The sequence below is a fragment of the Catharus ustulatus genome, chromosome W, assembly GCF_009819885.2.
Source record: "Catharus ustulatus isolate bCatUst1 chromosome W, bCatUst1.pri.v2, whole genome shotgun sequence".
Taxonomy (NCBI): Eukaryota; Metazoa; Chordata; class Aves; order Passeriformes; family Turdidae; genus Catharus; species Catharus ustulatus.
Window position 1 is genome coordinate 4,360,229 of NC_046261.2, and position 17,511 is coordinate 4,377,739.

The window sequence follows — 17,511 nt, forward strand, 5'->3', positions numbered from 1 at the left end:
TTGAGATAAGAGCAGTTTACTGGAAACAGCAATGAAATAAGGAAACAAACAGTAATAGCAATAATATTAATAACAAAAGTTTATGACGGAGGTGAACGATTCACACAGGATTTGTTCACCACACAGAGCCTGGCAATACCTGTCCATCCACCACTACATGACCCCAAAGGGACCCACTCCCCTGTTCCCAGAAAATGACAAGAGGTTGTAAAGAATAACCTCTGTGTGCTAGCCATGTCCCCTCCTGGTTATTGCAAAAATTAACCCTGTTCTGGCCAGAACCAGGACAAGCCAATATTTCTACTTACTTTATGCATTTAAATCAGGCACGTCAGCCAACAGCCTAAGTTCTCTACCAGACTTTACATCTCTGTTCTGATTATACAGGTAGTCTGAAATTAAACTATTTATGCTCTTTGAATGCAATCAGTTTCAAGGAGGTTCTGATTAAGCCAAATGTCCTCAATAAGAGCAGGAAAACACCACAGTTCTTGCTGGTCTAGATTTATATAACAGCACCTGAAAGCCAAAGTACTCAGCAAGACACTAAAGTAACAGCGGACAATTCCTGCTGCAGAGACCTTACCACCTAGATAGGAAACATGCACTAAAGTAAGGGGGAAATACGCAGAGAAAACGCTCTACTATCAGTTCTCACAATTTAAAGCCACAAGAGTCCAGACATTTGACATTGTTCTCAAAGTCTCAGCCCTGAAACAACATCAAAATGAAATCAGGTTTTCCTTTGGATGGAAAAGGTTCTTAAATGTTAGCTCAGCGTACCCAAGTTGCCAAAAGGTAACTCAAAAATAATTTTTAGGCCTGGGTTTTCACATCAACTATCTGATTTTTGATTACTTGGCTTTGGCAATGCTATGAAAATCAAACTCAGACAGGGCTAGTGACAAAAGAGATCGGAACCCAGGGTTACAGAATCACAGTCCAAACTTAAAGTACCAATTACATGCAGAGTTTTTCCAGTTTGACAATACAGATAAGCAGTTGGCTAGCCATACTTTAAGCATCCCCATTTGAGTACTCCCTGATTGCTAACTATTTTATTTAAAAAAACAGCCTCAATGAAAAAAAAAACCCTTTTCATATGTACTTTGGACATCAGTACTTTGGCAGAAGAGGGATGAAGTCGCATTCCTTACATACCACAGGCACTCCACATTAAGATGCTTGAGCAGGCACTGGGCAGATTTTGAAGAGCAAAACAGCAGTGGGATAAGTCAGAAAGGCACTGGATTAGGAAACAGGAGTAGGTAAAGTTACTCAAGAACTGAAAAATTAATTTAAATGAAATACAGGCAAGCAAATGTTTCAAATGCAGATAAATTCCTTTGTGCCACAAAGCTGTGGCTAAAACAGCAATTGCAGGAGACAATGTCTTAGTGGTACCAACAGAAGTTTAAAAAAATGACCTATATAGGCTGAGATGGCCTTGCATGCAGGCAGCACCACAGGTCCACAGATAATGTCTGCAGTGCCCTTGTCTACTTGGAAGTGCCCACCAAAAAAAGGGTATGGTAAAGGTTATTAATTACAATATTCAAGGCAAAGCAAGTAATATTGCCATAACTGAAAGAACACATACAGAAATCCACAGTAAGGGGACTACAGAATTAGGTCATTCAACTGATTCAAATTGCAAACTGCTCATAAATGCAATGGGAGTCTTTCACCTAGACAAGTCGCTCTTATCTGTTTCACAGGTGAAAGTAATCATCTGAGTTAGTAGGATGCAATTTGATTGTGGTAGGAAAAAGCAACTGCTTTAATAAACTTGATCGAGAGTAGAGATCTGTATCACTAAACACACATAGATCCAGAACCTGCACAACAGCTGTATGAGAAATGATTTTAACATCTAAACTATACCTTTCCAGCCACAACATGCAGGACAGTTGTGCCATTTATTTGGGTGGGTTAGAATGACTCCTAACCTTCAACAGCAATTAATAAAAAACCCAACCATCATGAGAATTAAAAGTTTTATTAGTGTATTCACATATTAGGCAAATGAAACACACATGAAGATTATTTCTTAGGTTCACAAGTTCTACCAATACATTAGTCTAGTGGTAAAACTAGCATAACTTGGTAACTTGTTTGCTGATTTTTGAAAGGTGCCTGTCCCACTTTTTCAAGGCTTAATTTTTGGTATTGCTTCTATGCCCTAGTCATTATGGCATAAAAATATCCATCACTATTGTCAATTCAGTTAACAGATTAAAAGCTGTAACATTGGCCCCATTTTTGTTCTAACAGTTATCACTAGCTGTACTTACGAAGTACAGTACTAGTGTAATGGATGAAACAATGAGAAAAACAGACAAAGACAATCCTACTACTGCCACAATAACAAAAGAATGACAGACGGCTAGATCACAAGTTCGTTAGTAAGATATATATTTTTCAAGTCAGAATAACCCTTCTATATAGCTTCCCAACCCATTCCCAGACTTATTTGTAGAATATATTTCAGAATATTTTTATTATGGTGCAGTTATAGTGTCCAAGGGTTCACAATAACATGCACTGTCACAAAGAACCTAGAAGTCCTCCTTTGCTGGTCATACCTCAGCAACCACTACCCTAGAGGTTTTGCAAAAGCAACTACTTTTAATAACAAGACCCATTATGACCTAATGAATGTGTATGATCTGGTATGCAAGTAAGCTATACAAAGCCACACAGATCAGAAATTTAAAATCTGTTAGTGAAATATATTAAGAAGATGCATCTATTTAAAACCTATATGAAAGAGTAGTTTACCTTGGGAAAGAGTTTTTCAAGGCATTTAGCTCCAAAAACTAAACACCACGATTTTTAGTGACATCTGTTCAATGAAAAAATACAGATGTAAGGGGTAAGAGAATAACCTTGTATACTCAATCCAGTATCCAATGCTATGATAAATTCTCATTCCATGAGAAAAAAACACTGACTTCAATGATTCAAGGTAAACAAAAAAGTCCCATATTACACCATTGCCAGCAATAATGCTGGCACCAGATTAATCAACTCAGATGGGTAGGGAAAAGTAGACTCTTAGTGTGATGGATACTTGGAATTTAAAATATGAATTGATTTAGGCCCCATTAAGTATATAGTGTCTTAAAACTTCACAGATGAATCTCAACACATTTCTTTCCCTTTCAATTGAGGGATTTTCTTTGTCTTTAAGAGGGCAGCAAAAAGTTGAGCTCTTTATGTTTAGGAAAACTCAAAAATCTGTTTATATAAAAAATTAGAATAAGGGAGTAGAGTCTTGAAATTTTATAAGAGATTTACCCAAATCAAAAAAACCCCAAGCAACTATTTATGGGAACTAAAATGTAGAACAGCACAATACTGTGATATTTGAGATCATGATGCATTACCTGTACATATACTTAGTTATTCATGTTATTGATAAACCATTAGGACACTCAATTATATATCAAATAAAAACACCATTAAGAATCCTGAGAACAGTCCAATCTTCTTTCTGAAGAAGGCATTTCTATACACTAAATTTTCATCTAGTAGAAGAGTATAGGAAACAGAATCCACAAGGTGCTTTAATGATGAAACCTCAAGTGCTGTTTTTCTTTTTTTTTCTTTTTGAAAAACCTTTTTAGATAGTAAACAGTTCATGGGCACCACACAAATGCTATGACAGATGAGGTGTTATATTAAGTCTGTTGATTAGACTTGATATTTAGCCCACTGGTAACAGAGGAAGGTGTTTTATGACATGCTGGAGCAGCGTACTGAAGGAGAGCCCATCTGAGTCAATACTTTGTCCAACCATTGTAGAGGTCCATTCAGATGAAGTTCAATCCAGCAAGGAGTGCTTGTTACTGTTTGCCGCCTAGAAAATAAAGAATGGAGAAGTCAGAAAGCAGCTTTAGCTACTATGACAGCATACAGATGGACTGTATGCATCATAAAAGGAGGAGGGGTTTGGCTATAGAGAGTCAATCCCTGATGAGAATGCAAGTAGGCAGCTATTGGTCAGTGAGCTGGGTGGTAACCAATCATAGCCAATCAGGTTTGAACATTGAGTCTTTTGAATAGGGTATATAAGAACTGTGTAAGCCATTAAACGCTCTCTCTGCTGCACAAACCATAAGTGTTGTGCCGTCTCTCTGTCTCCCACCATTGCAACAAGCTACCATAAAGTTCTCCATCATATGATCAAATCTGTTTCCATCTATATCTCATATACAGAAAGATAAAAATCCACAACCATTACCATAACAGTTACTAAACTTTTTTCAGACAGTCTTTGAAGGGAAAAAACCCAACAAAAACTCCAAAACACTCCATATCTGTAAGACACATCAATAATTACATGCTTGTCCATAATACATCGAGAATATTCTGCTCTGGAGAATAAGAGCTTCATCATTTGCTTCAAGTATGCGTCAAGTACCAAACCAAGAGCTTTACATCTAAAAATAAATTTAAAAATGAAGATTGCCCAACCAATGTGGTATTCACATCACAGCTGTGTGCAGCCGCATCGCAACCTTCAAAGAGTCTTCATGTATAACTGGGTTTGAATTTTGTAGATAATTACTGAGAAATACAAAATAGAAACCCTTGACTCTGCACTATTAGCATGGCCAAACAGCACAATGCTATGATGATCATAAGGTCTGGTTTTTTTGGAGTAAATGACAAGATAAATGTATAAGGAAACTGCTAGATGTTGTCAGAAACACTGTGCCAAAACACAGTGTGTGGTTATTCTGTGCTAACTGATGCTATCTCAAAGGAACACTAAACTTTTATCTCCAGTTTTCTGTAATCTTACACTTCTACGCGTGTTTTGTACTGCAAAATCGTCAAAAAAACAAAGTAAAAAAGGTGCTTCCATTGTCTTCTATATAAACTTACCTATAATTTTTCACAGTAGAAGCCCTTAATTAAACACTATATCACAAGTCTCAGTAAAGCTGAAGGGCTTACAATCAAAAAAGCTTCATTTACTCTCCCACATATCCTTGTATCAGAGATCTGTTGTTCAAAAATTTTCTTTTTCATCTCCAAAGTAAAAAAATCAGTATCAGATTTACTCTGCCTGAAAAATCCTGGTTTTTTCAGTATACCTGTTCCAGGCATGGCAATTTTCCCAAACTAGACTGCCAAGACTACTGTTGCTAAGCCAGTTTTTCCTAGTAATTATAGCTATCCCAAAGTCAAAACAAGAAGGCATTAAGATTCAAAGGTAGCAGATTAGTCAGACACAAACCCAGCCCCTTTATTTTTACTGTTGGCACTGCAACCCTTTGCTTTAAGGAAATCTGTTTATATAAACAAAGGAACTGAAAAGGCGGAAAAACTAAGCCAGAGAGAAGATGAATTTCCAAAGTTGTCCGTGATTTCATATTTTCTAGGAAAAGAAAGCAGCTGGGGTCTGTGCACTCTTAGCACTCTAAAAACATTGTTTATCTTAGCCTCAAATGCCTTTGCCAAAATAAAGTGATCCAATAGAACAATCTAAATCACAGGATATATAATTTCGTTTAGTCTTAAATCCTTTCCCAAAGAAGGAAGTTCATGATTCCAATGCTGTTAACTCCCCTACAATGTGTTCCACAACACACTTCCTCAGAATTTTATAACTGGTTCTGTTCAACAATCCTAGCTTTGCACTACGCTGGCAGAAGTTGATAAAATAGCAAGAGTTGCTTAGCAGCTGTCTCAATGCTAAAACTCAGCCTCTTCTACTCACAGATTTCCAGCTCAAATATCACTGTTTGTTGTAATTATGTCTCTACTGAACTCTCTTCAGAAGATGATCCTAGACCTGGATAGTTCTTGTGATAACAAGAACACTTGACTGATGATCTGAACTTCTACCACCCTCCTCAATTCTAGACAACATGTGTTGAGCAAAAAGTTGTAAACTATTTTGTCTACCAAGCTTATAAGTTTGGTAAATAAACAAAATATACCACTTTGCCATACCTGTGCATTTACTCACATAGCATAAAATGTAAGTAGTGCTCTGGCTTTGCCCAAGCCCATTCTATAAGAAACCTTTTTGACATAATGACGAAGCACAGAAGTTTTAACAAGAATGATGGATTTTGCAGTGCCTCCTGGTCTATTTTGACAATTCAGACGGCATTAGTTTAAATTCAAGGCTGTGTTTGCAGGAGCAACCTCGTCTTCCTTTAATCACAACTGCAGCATAACTTACAGGTTTTGTGCATCAATACTTTATTAGCATCATCTTAAATAGAGATGCAAAGAAACTAGTTCAGCATTATGCCAGTAATCAGTTTCTGTGGTGTTCTGGCAGTGTTTGCACTGAAGCTTTTTTAATCCTACGATCTCTCAATAGTTTATAGACTACTAACAACCAACATTCTCCCTCCTTAGAAATAAATTTACCAAAAGGCTCCTCACTGTTTTAATTCAGCACTTACACTCCATTCACTTCAAGTGGTCTCCATATAATCTGACTGATTAAGCCTCTTCTGTTATGATTTGAATGTTGCATTTACTGATGCGTAACTGTATATATACTTCTTTTGAGACAAATCCAATAGTTCTTTAAACTTGAGCCACATTCTTTTTTGTCTCTAACTAACAAAGAGGTATTAATTTATTCCATTACTCAAATTTCTCATTTCATCTAATTAGACTTCTACAAAATTGGTTTCATTTATCTGAGAAGCCTCCCCCACATACTGACACTGATATTTACATGCATATATTTCAAGAGCACATAAAAGAAACAAAGCCTCAAGATTCACAGTGGAACCTACACACCATTATTAAACTTCAGAAATTATATGAATTTTTAAAAAGTATTACAATGTATTACAACAGGATATTGATATGTCTGACTTCATTTTTTCAGGGGACAATTTCTAGAGAGGTTTAAGGAATGTGTTTAAATAAAGAATACAACCGGAATCTATTAAAAAAAGTAGATAAAAGGCTATTTTTTCCACTCAAAAAAAATATAGCAGTTTTACTACATAAACACAGTAATCTTACTCCCACAAAGTTTTTTCTGTTACAAGTTCCGAAATATTTGTCATCCCTTAAATGCATGTTCTCCAGCTGTTTCATTCTGCAGAATGCAGTCCAAATGACTTCAATTCTTTTTGTCAGATACTATCAACTGCATCCCTCACCACAACCTAATGAACTCATACTCCACAAAGAACAGGACAGAGACCAAAATGACTACATCTAACAAACAGCAAATAATCTCACAGCACAAACTGTGAAACTTCTAGATATTGTCAGTGATTTTGCCATAATAAGCAAGTAAGCAGAACCAAGCAAAGAAACAACTTTGACAACAGTCCTTGCTCAACAGCTGACTGTAATACTAAAATCAATTTCTGGTCTTTATAACTCAAAAACTCAATAGCTGAGGAGGTAGAAAAAGGAAAATATGGGGTTCAACTTGCAGACAGCATGTGTACAGTAGCAGTAAGAAACATGTAGGTACAGTTTTTAAATCAGACAGAAATAGTGCATTAGTGAAAGAAGAAAAATTAACTCTAAAAATAAAAAAAAGGTTTTTTACCTGTATTCAGCTCCCCATCCTTTAACAAAACTCATTCTTATAGTACACATTCTAGTAAGCTGATAAACTGCTTCAAAACCCTGATTCACAGATTGAGCCAGAAGAGCAGCAAATTCTTGATTATTAAAGATTTTTAGGTTGCATCCTATAAAGAAAAAAAGTCCAAAGAGTACAATCAATCAATGAATACTTGTGTTTGCTACACAGAAATCCAAAACTATGAAGAAACTATGAAAAGGAAAGCAAATGTCCAGTGAATACACTCACTGAATATTTTTACACAAGATCTTTGGTAAGCTACTAACCTGGTGGAATTTTGCACACAGTTGCAGGATGCCAGCCATATCTTTGATTACAGTTGGGGCTCTGAACAAAAATAGCACTATCACTTAAGCACTCAGCAAAAACTTCTCCACCAATGTAATAGAGACGTACTCCCCTTCCTGTAGCAAAATTCAAAAGAACTCTAGTTATGATATGACCCAAGAAGATTAACAAACAAGAGAGTATTTTGTTTCAGAAGGCCAAGGTTTTTCTGTATAACAGAAACAGAAATCAATTATCTACAGGACAACACTGCTGGGTTGACAGCTGTAGCAGGAGCAGAACACAATTAATTTGCATTTTTCCTCCCACGAACTCAAAATATTTGAAGGAGAAGCAGAATAATTTTTGGTAAAGAGTGAGAGCATTTTTTAGCCATGTAATGGCTTGTAACCAAATAAAAATTAGAAAGCAGTGTTCGTTACCAAATAATTTTTTACTTAAAGAAATACCAGAATCAAAATAAAAATATTAGGTTCAACAGAGTTAAAACTTGTGCTAGTATTAAAATGTTGTATATGAAGCAGCACAGGTCACTATGGCAAAAAAGGAAAACACAGTGTACCACGTCAACACTCTCTGCTTACATGCACCCATAGTATTTCACAACCCATTGCATACTCCTTTCTCTTTGCTACTCGAACAAAACCAACAGGACTTCATTTAGCTCTATTACAAAATAAAACCCCATAAGAAACATAATTGCTCACTTTTAAACTGTGGTTTTGTTCTCTCTCTCTCAGTGGAAAACCTATATGAATTATTTCTAGCAGAAGATAAGTAATGTACTATTGAGTTCTCAAAGAAAGTTATTTATAATCAACAGATTCTTTCAAGGCCATAGTTTCTATTTCCCCTTTTAAAATTTTTTTTCAAGTAAAATGTGAATTACTCTATTTAAAAAAGTGAGAGTTCCTTACATTTTTGCTTTTCCTCATCATTGATCATTTTGATTAGTTGGCACAGGTGTAGCCTGGGCTTCTGCACATCTAAATTTTTATTAGACAAGCATTTGGATTTGGCATAGATAACATCAGAAGGTTCTATTAAAGAGGTTGAATTTTTACTAAAAATCAAACCAAAAAACCTCATGAATGTTTCTAAATAAAAGAATCCAGAAATAAAAAGATAGTTTATTGAAGAACCTAAAGCCAAGACACTGCATTGTAGAAAACAATATTTTTTACTAACCATTACAAAGAAAATCCTAATCATGTCAAAACAGCACGTTATCTCAATTGCAGCTTTTCCAATTTTAGAAAAGTATTCGAGTACTACCAATGTTCATTCTGCATTTTATAAATTAGAATAAACTAAGCAACATGCTAATATTTTGCAATTAAAACTTAAATTTTAATTATAAGCAACTCTGAATATAAATGATACCTAAGGCAGAGCAGTCCAATGAGGAGCCTGAAAGCCAAAAACCTCCCCCTTGGGATACTTTGGTGCGTCATCTTTTTCCAGAAGGCAGAGAACAACAACATGAGCAACACAAATCCCCTACAGCTGAGTGGCTTCCTCCTGTGCCACTTGCATTCTGACAGTTGTGTGACTGCTGCTGCTATCAACTTACTGACTACTGATCGAGGAAAGGGAGCTCCTTTCCATTCTAGCCATCACTACATCTCTTCCCAATTGCAACAGGCTGTGGTAACAGAAGCAGCTATATTTCTCCTTAATTTCAGAAGCAGCAACCTCTGTATCTTTCCACTTCTGTCCTTAGCAAGAGAGATCAAGCTCTTCTTGGGAAGCCCCAAGAGAGAAGTTCTATGGCTGGCTGCACAAGGGTGAAAGGAACCCAAAACACAGATCTGTCCATCTCTGGATCATTCCAGATAATTTAATGTCTAAAATGAAATTAAAGATCAGAGATCTTTACCTATGTGTCGCCTTGTCATTTCCACTGTAGCATTTCTGTTTACATTGGAAAGCAAGCCTAGACAAAATCGTTCTGAATTTGATGGATCTGTAAAGCCATCTACAGTCAGGGAAGGCTGGGATGCATGGAAGGTTTCTCCCACTCTCTGATTCAATTCATAATATGCTATTGAACACCAAAACGCAGGCTCCGAGTAAGTAACTGGTTGCAAGTCTATAAAAAAAGATTTTAAAACAAGCTTAATACAGAATTCAAGGTTGAAAAGAAATCTGTCTGCCCTGCTATTTGTCTCTCCCAGAAACAACAGCCGATAGTCTCCTCAAATTATATTTTACTTGCTGTCATTTTTACCTACTCCAGTAAACAGAATGGAATTTAGACTTTCACACAAAGGAAGAAGGAGGGGAAGAGGGGTGATCTAATCTGACCACATCTCATTTAGTTCAGTACTTGCATTTTGCTTGGCAAAATGATCAAGCCAATGCTGCTGTGAGTGCCAGACGTTGAGACATTTCTGTTGCTTTTCTATAACTTGCAAACATTTTGGCAATGTTAAAGAAAAGATTAAACTATCAAACACTGAACCACACAAAGGAAAAAATATTAATATGAAAATGATATTTCCTTATACTACACTAGATCTTATAACATCTCTAAATGAAGTTCTAAGCTTCTTTTACTCTCTCCTATGAGAGCTCAGTATCTTCCCTGTGCATCTTCAGCTTTTCCTGAGCTGCTTCCCCTTTTTACCTACCCTCATTACTTACTAAGCATTCTGAACAGCATTTTTCTGTCATCATTCCTTAAACAAACCCAGGGGAATCTGATCTTCCTGAGGCATTTGTACATATACACATCAATGGCACCCGATCAAAGCAGGTGGGCAACTAATGTGGGAACAATGACTGTGTTGCGGTTACAGGTGACACAGTACATGAGAGAAGAGTAGCAGAACATATAGACAAGGGAGTCAGCAAGTCTGGGCAGCACTATGGATTGGGTAACATCCTTTAAACTATTTTATAAATGCTAGTCCTGCACATACAACCATATTATTCTTTCTCTTTACTAGGAACTCAAAAGTTACAGAAATAGAGTAGTAGTTAAGAAGTTATTTACCCAACCCTATTATGTTTATCATCAGGAAGCAAATCCAATAGTCTCCTCCTAATATAGTTCTTAAATTAAGTACGTTTTCAGTTGTAATGTAATATATACATCAAGAAGTCATCACACAGAGAAACAATTACAAGTATTTCCAGCTTACCCAGGCTATGATTAACTGGAGAAAGACTACTAGGAGACAGTTCTGCTGGAGATCCTGTTGAAGCAATACAGATTGTTTTAGAGCAAATGACCCTTGTCATTTCAGATAAGTAGGAATAACCATTATCTAGATATAGTTATACATTGAAATTCTTTGGAATAAGAAACCTCAAATACGAACACCACTTTTCCAGCATATCACACACTTATTGAGAATTAAGACAGCATTTAATTTTCCAGACTCATGGGACCCTACCCCTCCTCATAAACTTAATTAACATCTTAGTGTTGTATTTGGCAGAGCTTTCACTTCATGCACATTCTGTGAACATAAATTTATTTATGTGCTTGTCACAGAATCATAGAATGGTTTGGATTGGAAGGGACCTTCAAGATCATCTAGTCCCAAGCCCTCTGCCATGGGCAGGGACACCTTCCACTAGACCAGGTTACTTAAAGGTCCATCAAACTTGGCCTTGAACAATTCCAGGGATGGGGCAGACACAGTTTCTCTGGACAACCTGTGCCAGTGCCTCACCACCTTCACAGGAAAGAATTTCTTCCCAATATCTAATCTAACCCTACTCTCTGTCAGTCTGAAGCCATTCCCCCTTGTCCAATCACTCCATGGCCTTGTCCAAAGTCCCTCTCCAGCTCTCTTGTAGTGCTTTTAGGTACTGGAAGAGGCTCTAAGGTCTCCCTGGAGCCTTCTCTTCTCCAGGCTAGACAACCCCAACTCTCTCAGTCTGTCTTCATAAGAGAGGTGCTTCAGCCCAGTGAGAAGGGAGTAACTTCTTCCCAAATTCAGTGGAAAAAAAGCTAGAAAAAGTGGACAAGACAAGCAAGATATTGCCTCTATTCTCAAAGGAGAGGGTTTATATCTAGAAGAAAAAGCTGGATTTACTCACTTGAGATTATTATTTCCTGGAAGGAGGAAGGAAAAAATTTAGAAAAACATGAACTCTCTAACACAATTTGTGCACTTGTAGACAAAATACAAAGAGGTTTTGCACAGAATCATTCCTACAATGATTGCTGATATCAGGTTTAACTGAAAAAGATTGCTAGCATTAGCTAACCAAATACACTCAAGTCTGCCAGCAGATAGCAGGATGTTCTTCTCCAGCACATTAACTGTTCTTTGACCAAGTCTAAAGCCAACCACATTATCTAGAAACTCTTTCATACAAAGTCACAGATGCTTAATATTTTTATTACTCTTTCCATAGAGCCTTCCATACAAGAATTTATTTGAAACATGGCAGAAATGATAAGGTGCCAGAGGTAAGAGATAGGTTCTCAAAATTCAGTCTGTAACTTTAGGCCAACAGACACATTGCTTCAATGAACCTGTTTCCAGAAGGTAAAGTTGGGCATGGTTAAAACAAATCAGCTATTAAAATCTGAGGAAGACTTAATTAGACCTGTATGTTTTTGTTACAAAACAAATGTAATGTACTTAATATGGCACAGAATGTTTTAAAAGCATTTCCCTAACAAAATATTAATTTGTTCACTAAAGACTGAAAGTGATATTTTAAACAGAAGACAGCAGGTTGTAGAGGGAAACTGCCATCATCTTTTAGGTTGAATTCATGCTGCTATGCAAAGGGATTACAGCTAGTGATCCCAAGTTTTGAAAGTAGTTACCTGTATCCATGCTTTGGTTCAACTGCTGGTCATTTGTTTCTCCATCTTCACTGATATATCCTGGAGGTGGTGTTTCTGTCAAAAAAACCCCAAAACAAAACAAAAAAACAACAAAACACCTAATGGTTCACTGACTGGGGAAATTTGTAAGATTTAGCATTTAGAGTTTTTATTCTCAAGTCCTCATGAGTGCCATTCAATACTTAAATACTTTATTAGAATGTCATTTCCCATCCCTTTCTCCTTTCAGTAGGTCTTCAAACACATTACCTGCCTTAATTGTCTATTCAAAATGTATCATCTCTTGTATGCCAGTCAACTGTTCAAATATGTTATATAATTAACAGATAATCCTTGTCTTTTTCATTTAAGACAAGATACTTTCACTATAATAAGTAACAGTTTTGCAAATGTGATCAACAGTTTTCATATTTAATAGAACTGCAAGTCAAAAAAGCCCCACATCTGGTGACTTGCACAAAAAAAAAAAAATCATGTGAGGCATCTTAATGTACAATAACCATCAGATGAATCAGATGAGATACCCTCCCATGCCTTATAGATTTGAAGGTTACTTTTCAGTTCAAACTCCAAATCAATTTTTCTTCATTACCTAAAAGTTGATTTAACTCAGTAATAACTACAGTAATTTCATGACTATAAGGCGCACCGCATTATAAGGTGCACTTTTTTTTTGCAGTGAGGATCCGCTGCTGGTTCCCCCCGCGCGGCTGCTGGTCGCGGCTGCCCCTCCACTCGGCAGCCGCGGCACTGTGGCCCTGCGAGTCCGCCTCCTCCAAGCAACCACGGCCCCGCCTCCACCCGGCAGCCACGGAACCGTGGACCCGCCTTCACCCGGTTGCCAAGGCGCCACGGCCCCGCAGCCCCGCGGGTCTGCCTGCACCCAGCAGATGTGGCACCTCGGCCCTGCCTTCACCCGGCTGTCGTGGGCCCCGCCTCCATCCGGTAGCCGGGGCACTGTGGTCCTACTGGCCCGCCTCCACCCGGCAGCCACAGCCCCGTGTCCCCACGGACCCCCCTCCACCTGGCTGCCACGGCACTGTGGCCCCGCCTCCACCAGGCAGTCGCGGTGCCGCAGCCCTGCCTTCACCCGGCTACCACGGTACCACGGTCCCGTGGGCCTGCCTCCACCCGGTTGCCATGCACCCGCGGTCCCACCTCCACCCAGCAGCCGTGGCACCGCAGCCCTGCGGGCCCACCTCCACCCAGCTGCCGCGGCACCATGGCCCTGCCTTCACCTGGCTGCCGTGGCACCGCCACCCCGCGGGCCCACCTGTACCCAGCAGTCATGGTCCCGTGGCCCAGCAGTCCCGCCTCCACCCGGCTGTCGCACCCCCGCAGCCCCGCCTCCACCCAGCAGCCCCGGCACTGCGGCCCCGCCTTCACCCGGCTGCTGCGGCCCTGCCGGCTCCCCCCACGGCTCGCGGCTCACACTTCCAGGTTGGCAAGTTTCCGAACTTTGTCCATATATAAGGCGCACCGGACTATAAGGCGCACTTCCAGGTTTGGGTCAAAATTTTAGTCAAAAGGGTGCGCCTTATAGTCATGAAATTACTGTATATTATTTAACTAGTTACACTGCACAAGCTCTATTAAAACAATGATATATGCTTTTAACTAGCTTTCTTTAAAGATGGAGTTTCACTAACTAAAGCTAACTCAGTAACAAGTTTGAAGCATTCTGATACTAGAAACTTTGCCTAATTCAACAGAAATATCTTCAAAACCCAGAAGACTATGGAAGTTCCTTTTCTCCATTGAAAAGGTACTTTGTAATCCAGATAAGTTAACCAACTGCCTTTCAGGAAATATTTTTCTTTGAACTGGGCAAATGTCTTTTCCTATATGGAGTTGGACTTCGATGATTCTTGTGGATCCCTTCCAACTCAGGATATTCTATGATTCTATATATTAAAGGCAAAACCTGGATTGCTTTAGTGAAAGTGTTTGAAGCTAACTATGCTACAATCGCCTTAGAATTGTCTCTGAGACATCTGAGGGATTAAATACATTTAATTACATTATTATTAAACAGCAAAAAATTAAAGCTTTTTGCTTAAGATTTAAAATCAAATTATATCAAATATAATGTCTGAGATTTACATCAATATAGTAATGTCAGAAGGAAGTCAGTGAGAGGAAACCAGATTAAGTCAGTTGATTAAAAAAATTAACCAAAAGTATTATATCTTTGGTTCACTCTGTAAAACTAGTGAGCTAAATATATTATGTAACAAAATTCAGATAATTTAAAAGGATGATTAAGGGAAATCTTCACTATCAAGAATCATACTAATTTTGAACATTTTTATTGAATTCATTGTGATAAAGTGGACTCCACCCTTCTCCAAATCATTCATTATAGTTAAGACCACAGCCATGGTAAAAGGTCAACAACCATTTCAAATCCAACCCACGCCTCCTGTTTCTAGTTGCTAATCTAGAGTCTTTGGCACAGATTATTTTCCATAACTAATCTCTGAATAGATATTTCCTCCATGTAGTAGTATTAATAGAACATACACCCTCAACAGCCATCCTGCACCTTCACGACTGCCATCTTCCCAGCTGTAAGTGAAACCAACCTCTCTGTAGACCATGTACTGAGAGAATATTGTGGTGCAAAGCTACCAGGGTCTTAGTCTGGCCTACCTCTAAAGAAAATGGTTCTCTGAAGCAGGCTGTCAAGACACACAAGACTTAACAGAACCTAGTTAAGTGTTCAAGATTAAGTCAGCAAGGTCAAATAAAGTAAGATGCCATGAATACAACAGAAGTGTCAGTGACAAAGATAAGGAGGCAAGGTGTGTTTAGTTGCATAAACATTTGAAAATCATGTGAATACCCACAATCACTTTGAACATACTTCCAGCAAATAACTACCTAGCTGCTTTAGCTCATTTCCATAACACTGGATTTGCAAATGATAGTTTTCCAGTAAGTTGTTAGCAAATGGTATCAAAAGCCCTCAGATTGAGTCAAAAACGGCATACATCAGTTAGGAAAGCAGCACCAATTTCTATCCCCTTAAATTGCTCTTTAAAGATCTGCTGTCTTTAGGTGGCAATAAACATGGCCCAGATTAAACAGATGAGAACAAATTTATTGCATTTTTAAATGCCATTTCAATTCTTGGATACATTTAAAGAAAACACAAGCAACAACCTGTTTAAGGCACATATATACAATTTCTACATTGCACATATTTGAGTTTCATGTAATTTTATTCTTTAGGAGAGTCCAGATCTGAATTTTCAGCTTGTTCATAATATAGCTGCAATAAACATTTATGAGAAAACTTCAGCTTTACTTGGTTTTACACTCCAGGCAACTTCCTGAAGGGATAAGAAACACAAAATTGGAGCAGGAAATAAAGTTCACTGATTTTATATTTCAGTAATAGTACCAGCTTTCAGGTGCACTGCAGCAGGCTAGTCTTGGGGTGGGGAAGGGGCAAAGAAGGGGAAGAAGGAATTCTTTGATTTCAATATTGTTAGGTTGTTCCTTCATACTAAAGAGACAAAACTGTGCACACAAAAGTAACAAATACACAAAGCAGACCTTGAACGATTTTGGACTACAGATCAAAACACTAAGTCACTGATTTGCAACTTAAAGTTTTCTCCACAAACTACACGTGGTGAGATTGAGTAGTAAACTGCTGTTCAATCTCCAACACATAGCATTTGGCAACCCCTATATGCTTGTAAAACAGATTGAAAGCACAAGACAAAGGTCTATTTTTCACTCATTAGCATTCTGAATCTTAAATAAGCTACTGAAACCAAGTAAGCAGTATAGTTTCACACAGGATCGTGTTCTGAAAACAGCAATGTTCAGGTATTTCCATTGGAACGAATACACAAAATCAACTAGATCTAATTTATTGGCACATCTTGCAATTAATTTGATCACTTAGGAGCATAAGATTACCATCTTTGTTTCAGCGGCACAATGCTAAACGTACTGTTTGCAGCAAAAGTTAAGAAAATACCTGGTATGTAATTGCTCTGTGGTTCAAGTCCAGCTGGAAAGTTAGTGTTTTCAGGAATGGAATGGGTATAGTCATCGAGAGGCGGCAATTCTGTTAGAATCTCACTGTGTCGTGGCACTAGTACAGGAGGCAAGACTGGAAAAGCAAAATTCAAAGCATTAGTAAGATTCTCAAAATGCACACTTCTGTGAGCTAAAAGGAAAAAATATATATCCAAACCATCTAAAAATTTCTTCAGATGTTTTAAAATTTTCTGAATCTCAGTACTGCTAGCATTACAATTGTACTGCTAGTGGTAGAAACAGATTCCTGAAGTGCTCTTGAGTAAGACTATTCCACATTAGCAAAGGTGAATCATCTCTGTTCTTTTAAGTCTGGGTCGTATTTAGCCATCTGGAAATTACTAGCGGTCCTGGAAATGTTTATGGGGGGCAAAGGTATCTCCACATTCATAAAGATTTTTCAGTAACTACTATTAAAAACTATCAGGTGTGGTTTTCTCAAAAGCTGTATCTCTAAGAATCTTGTACTTCTGGCAAGAGAAAGCATCATCTCTTTCTTTTTCATTTATAACATTATGCTGATCAAGTACGTACAGATGCTATATAAAGTCAGAAGTAGTCTTCCTACCTGGTGTCTCCACCCTCTGATAGTGGTAAGGGTTTACACATACTTCATCCTTTTTAAGATTAAAAGCATATTCACAGTTTTCAACTGCTTTAAGTTCATGGTGACTGTGAAGATCTGGCCAGCGCCACAAACGACAGTAAATAACATGCGGCAATCCTTTACGATGAGATACCTGTAGACGGCCATCGAGAGATC

General features: G+C 38.0%; 1 protein-coding gene across 3 annotated transcripts in view; it reads right to left on the minus strand.

The window, feature by feature from the left end:
• Positions 1-1,983: 1,983 nt before the first annotated feature.
• Positions 1,984-17,511, minus strand: part of LOC117005101 (mothers against decapentaplegic homolog 2-like) — a 60,491-nt gene continuing 44,963 nt past the window's right edge. For all 3 annotated transcript variants that reach the window (XM_033076385.2, XM_033076382.2, XM_033076384.2), the window contains 8 exons: positions 17,317-17,510; positions 16,687-16,821; positions 12,672-12,746; positions 11,023-11,076; positions 9,756-9,968; positions 7,855-7,992; positions 7,550-7,694; positions 1,984-3,862 (listed from right to left, as the gene is read on the minus strand). In XM_033076385.2, the coding sequence (XP_032932276.1) occupies positions 3,739-3,862; positions 7,550-7,694; positions 7,855-7,992; positions 9,756-9,968; positions 11,023-11,076; positions 12,672-12,746; positions 16,687-16,821; positions 17,317-17,510 (1,078 nt within the window). In that variant the 3' untranslated portion in view covers positions 1,984-3,738. The remainder of the gene's footprint in view (positions 3,863-7,549; positions 7,695-7,854; positions 7,993-9,755; positions 9,969-11,022; positions 11,077-12,671; positions 12,747-16,686; positions 16,822-17,316; position 17,511) is intronic.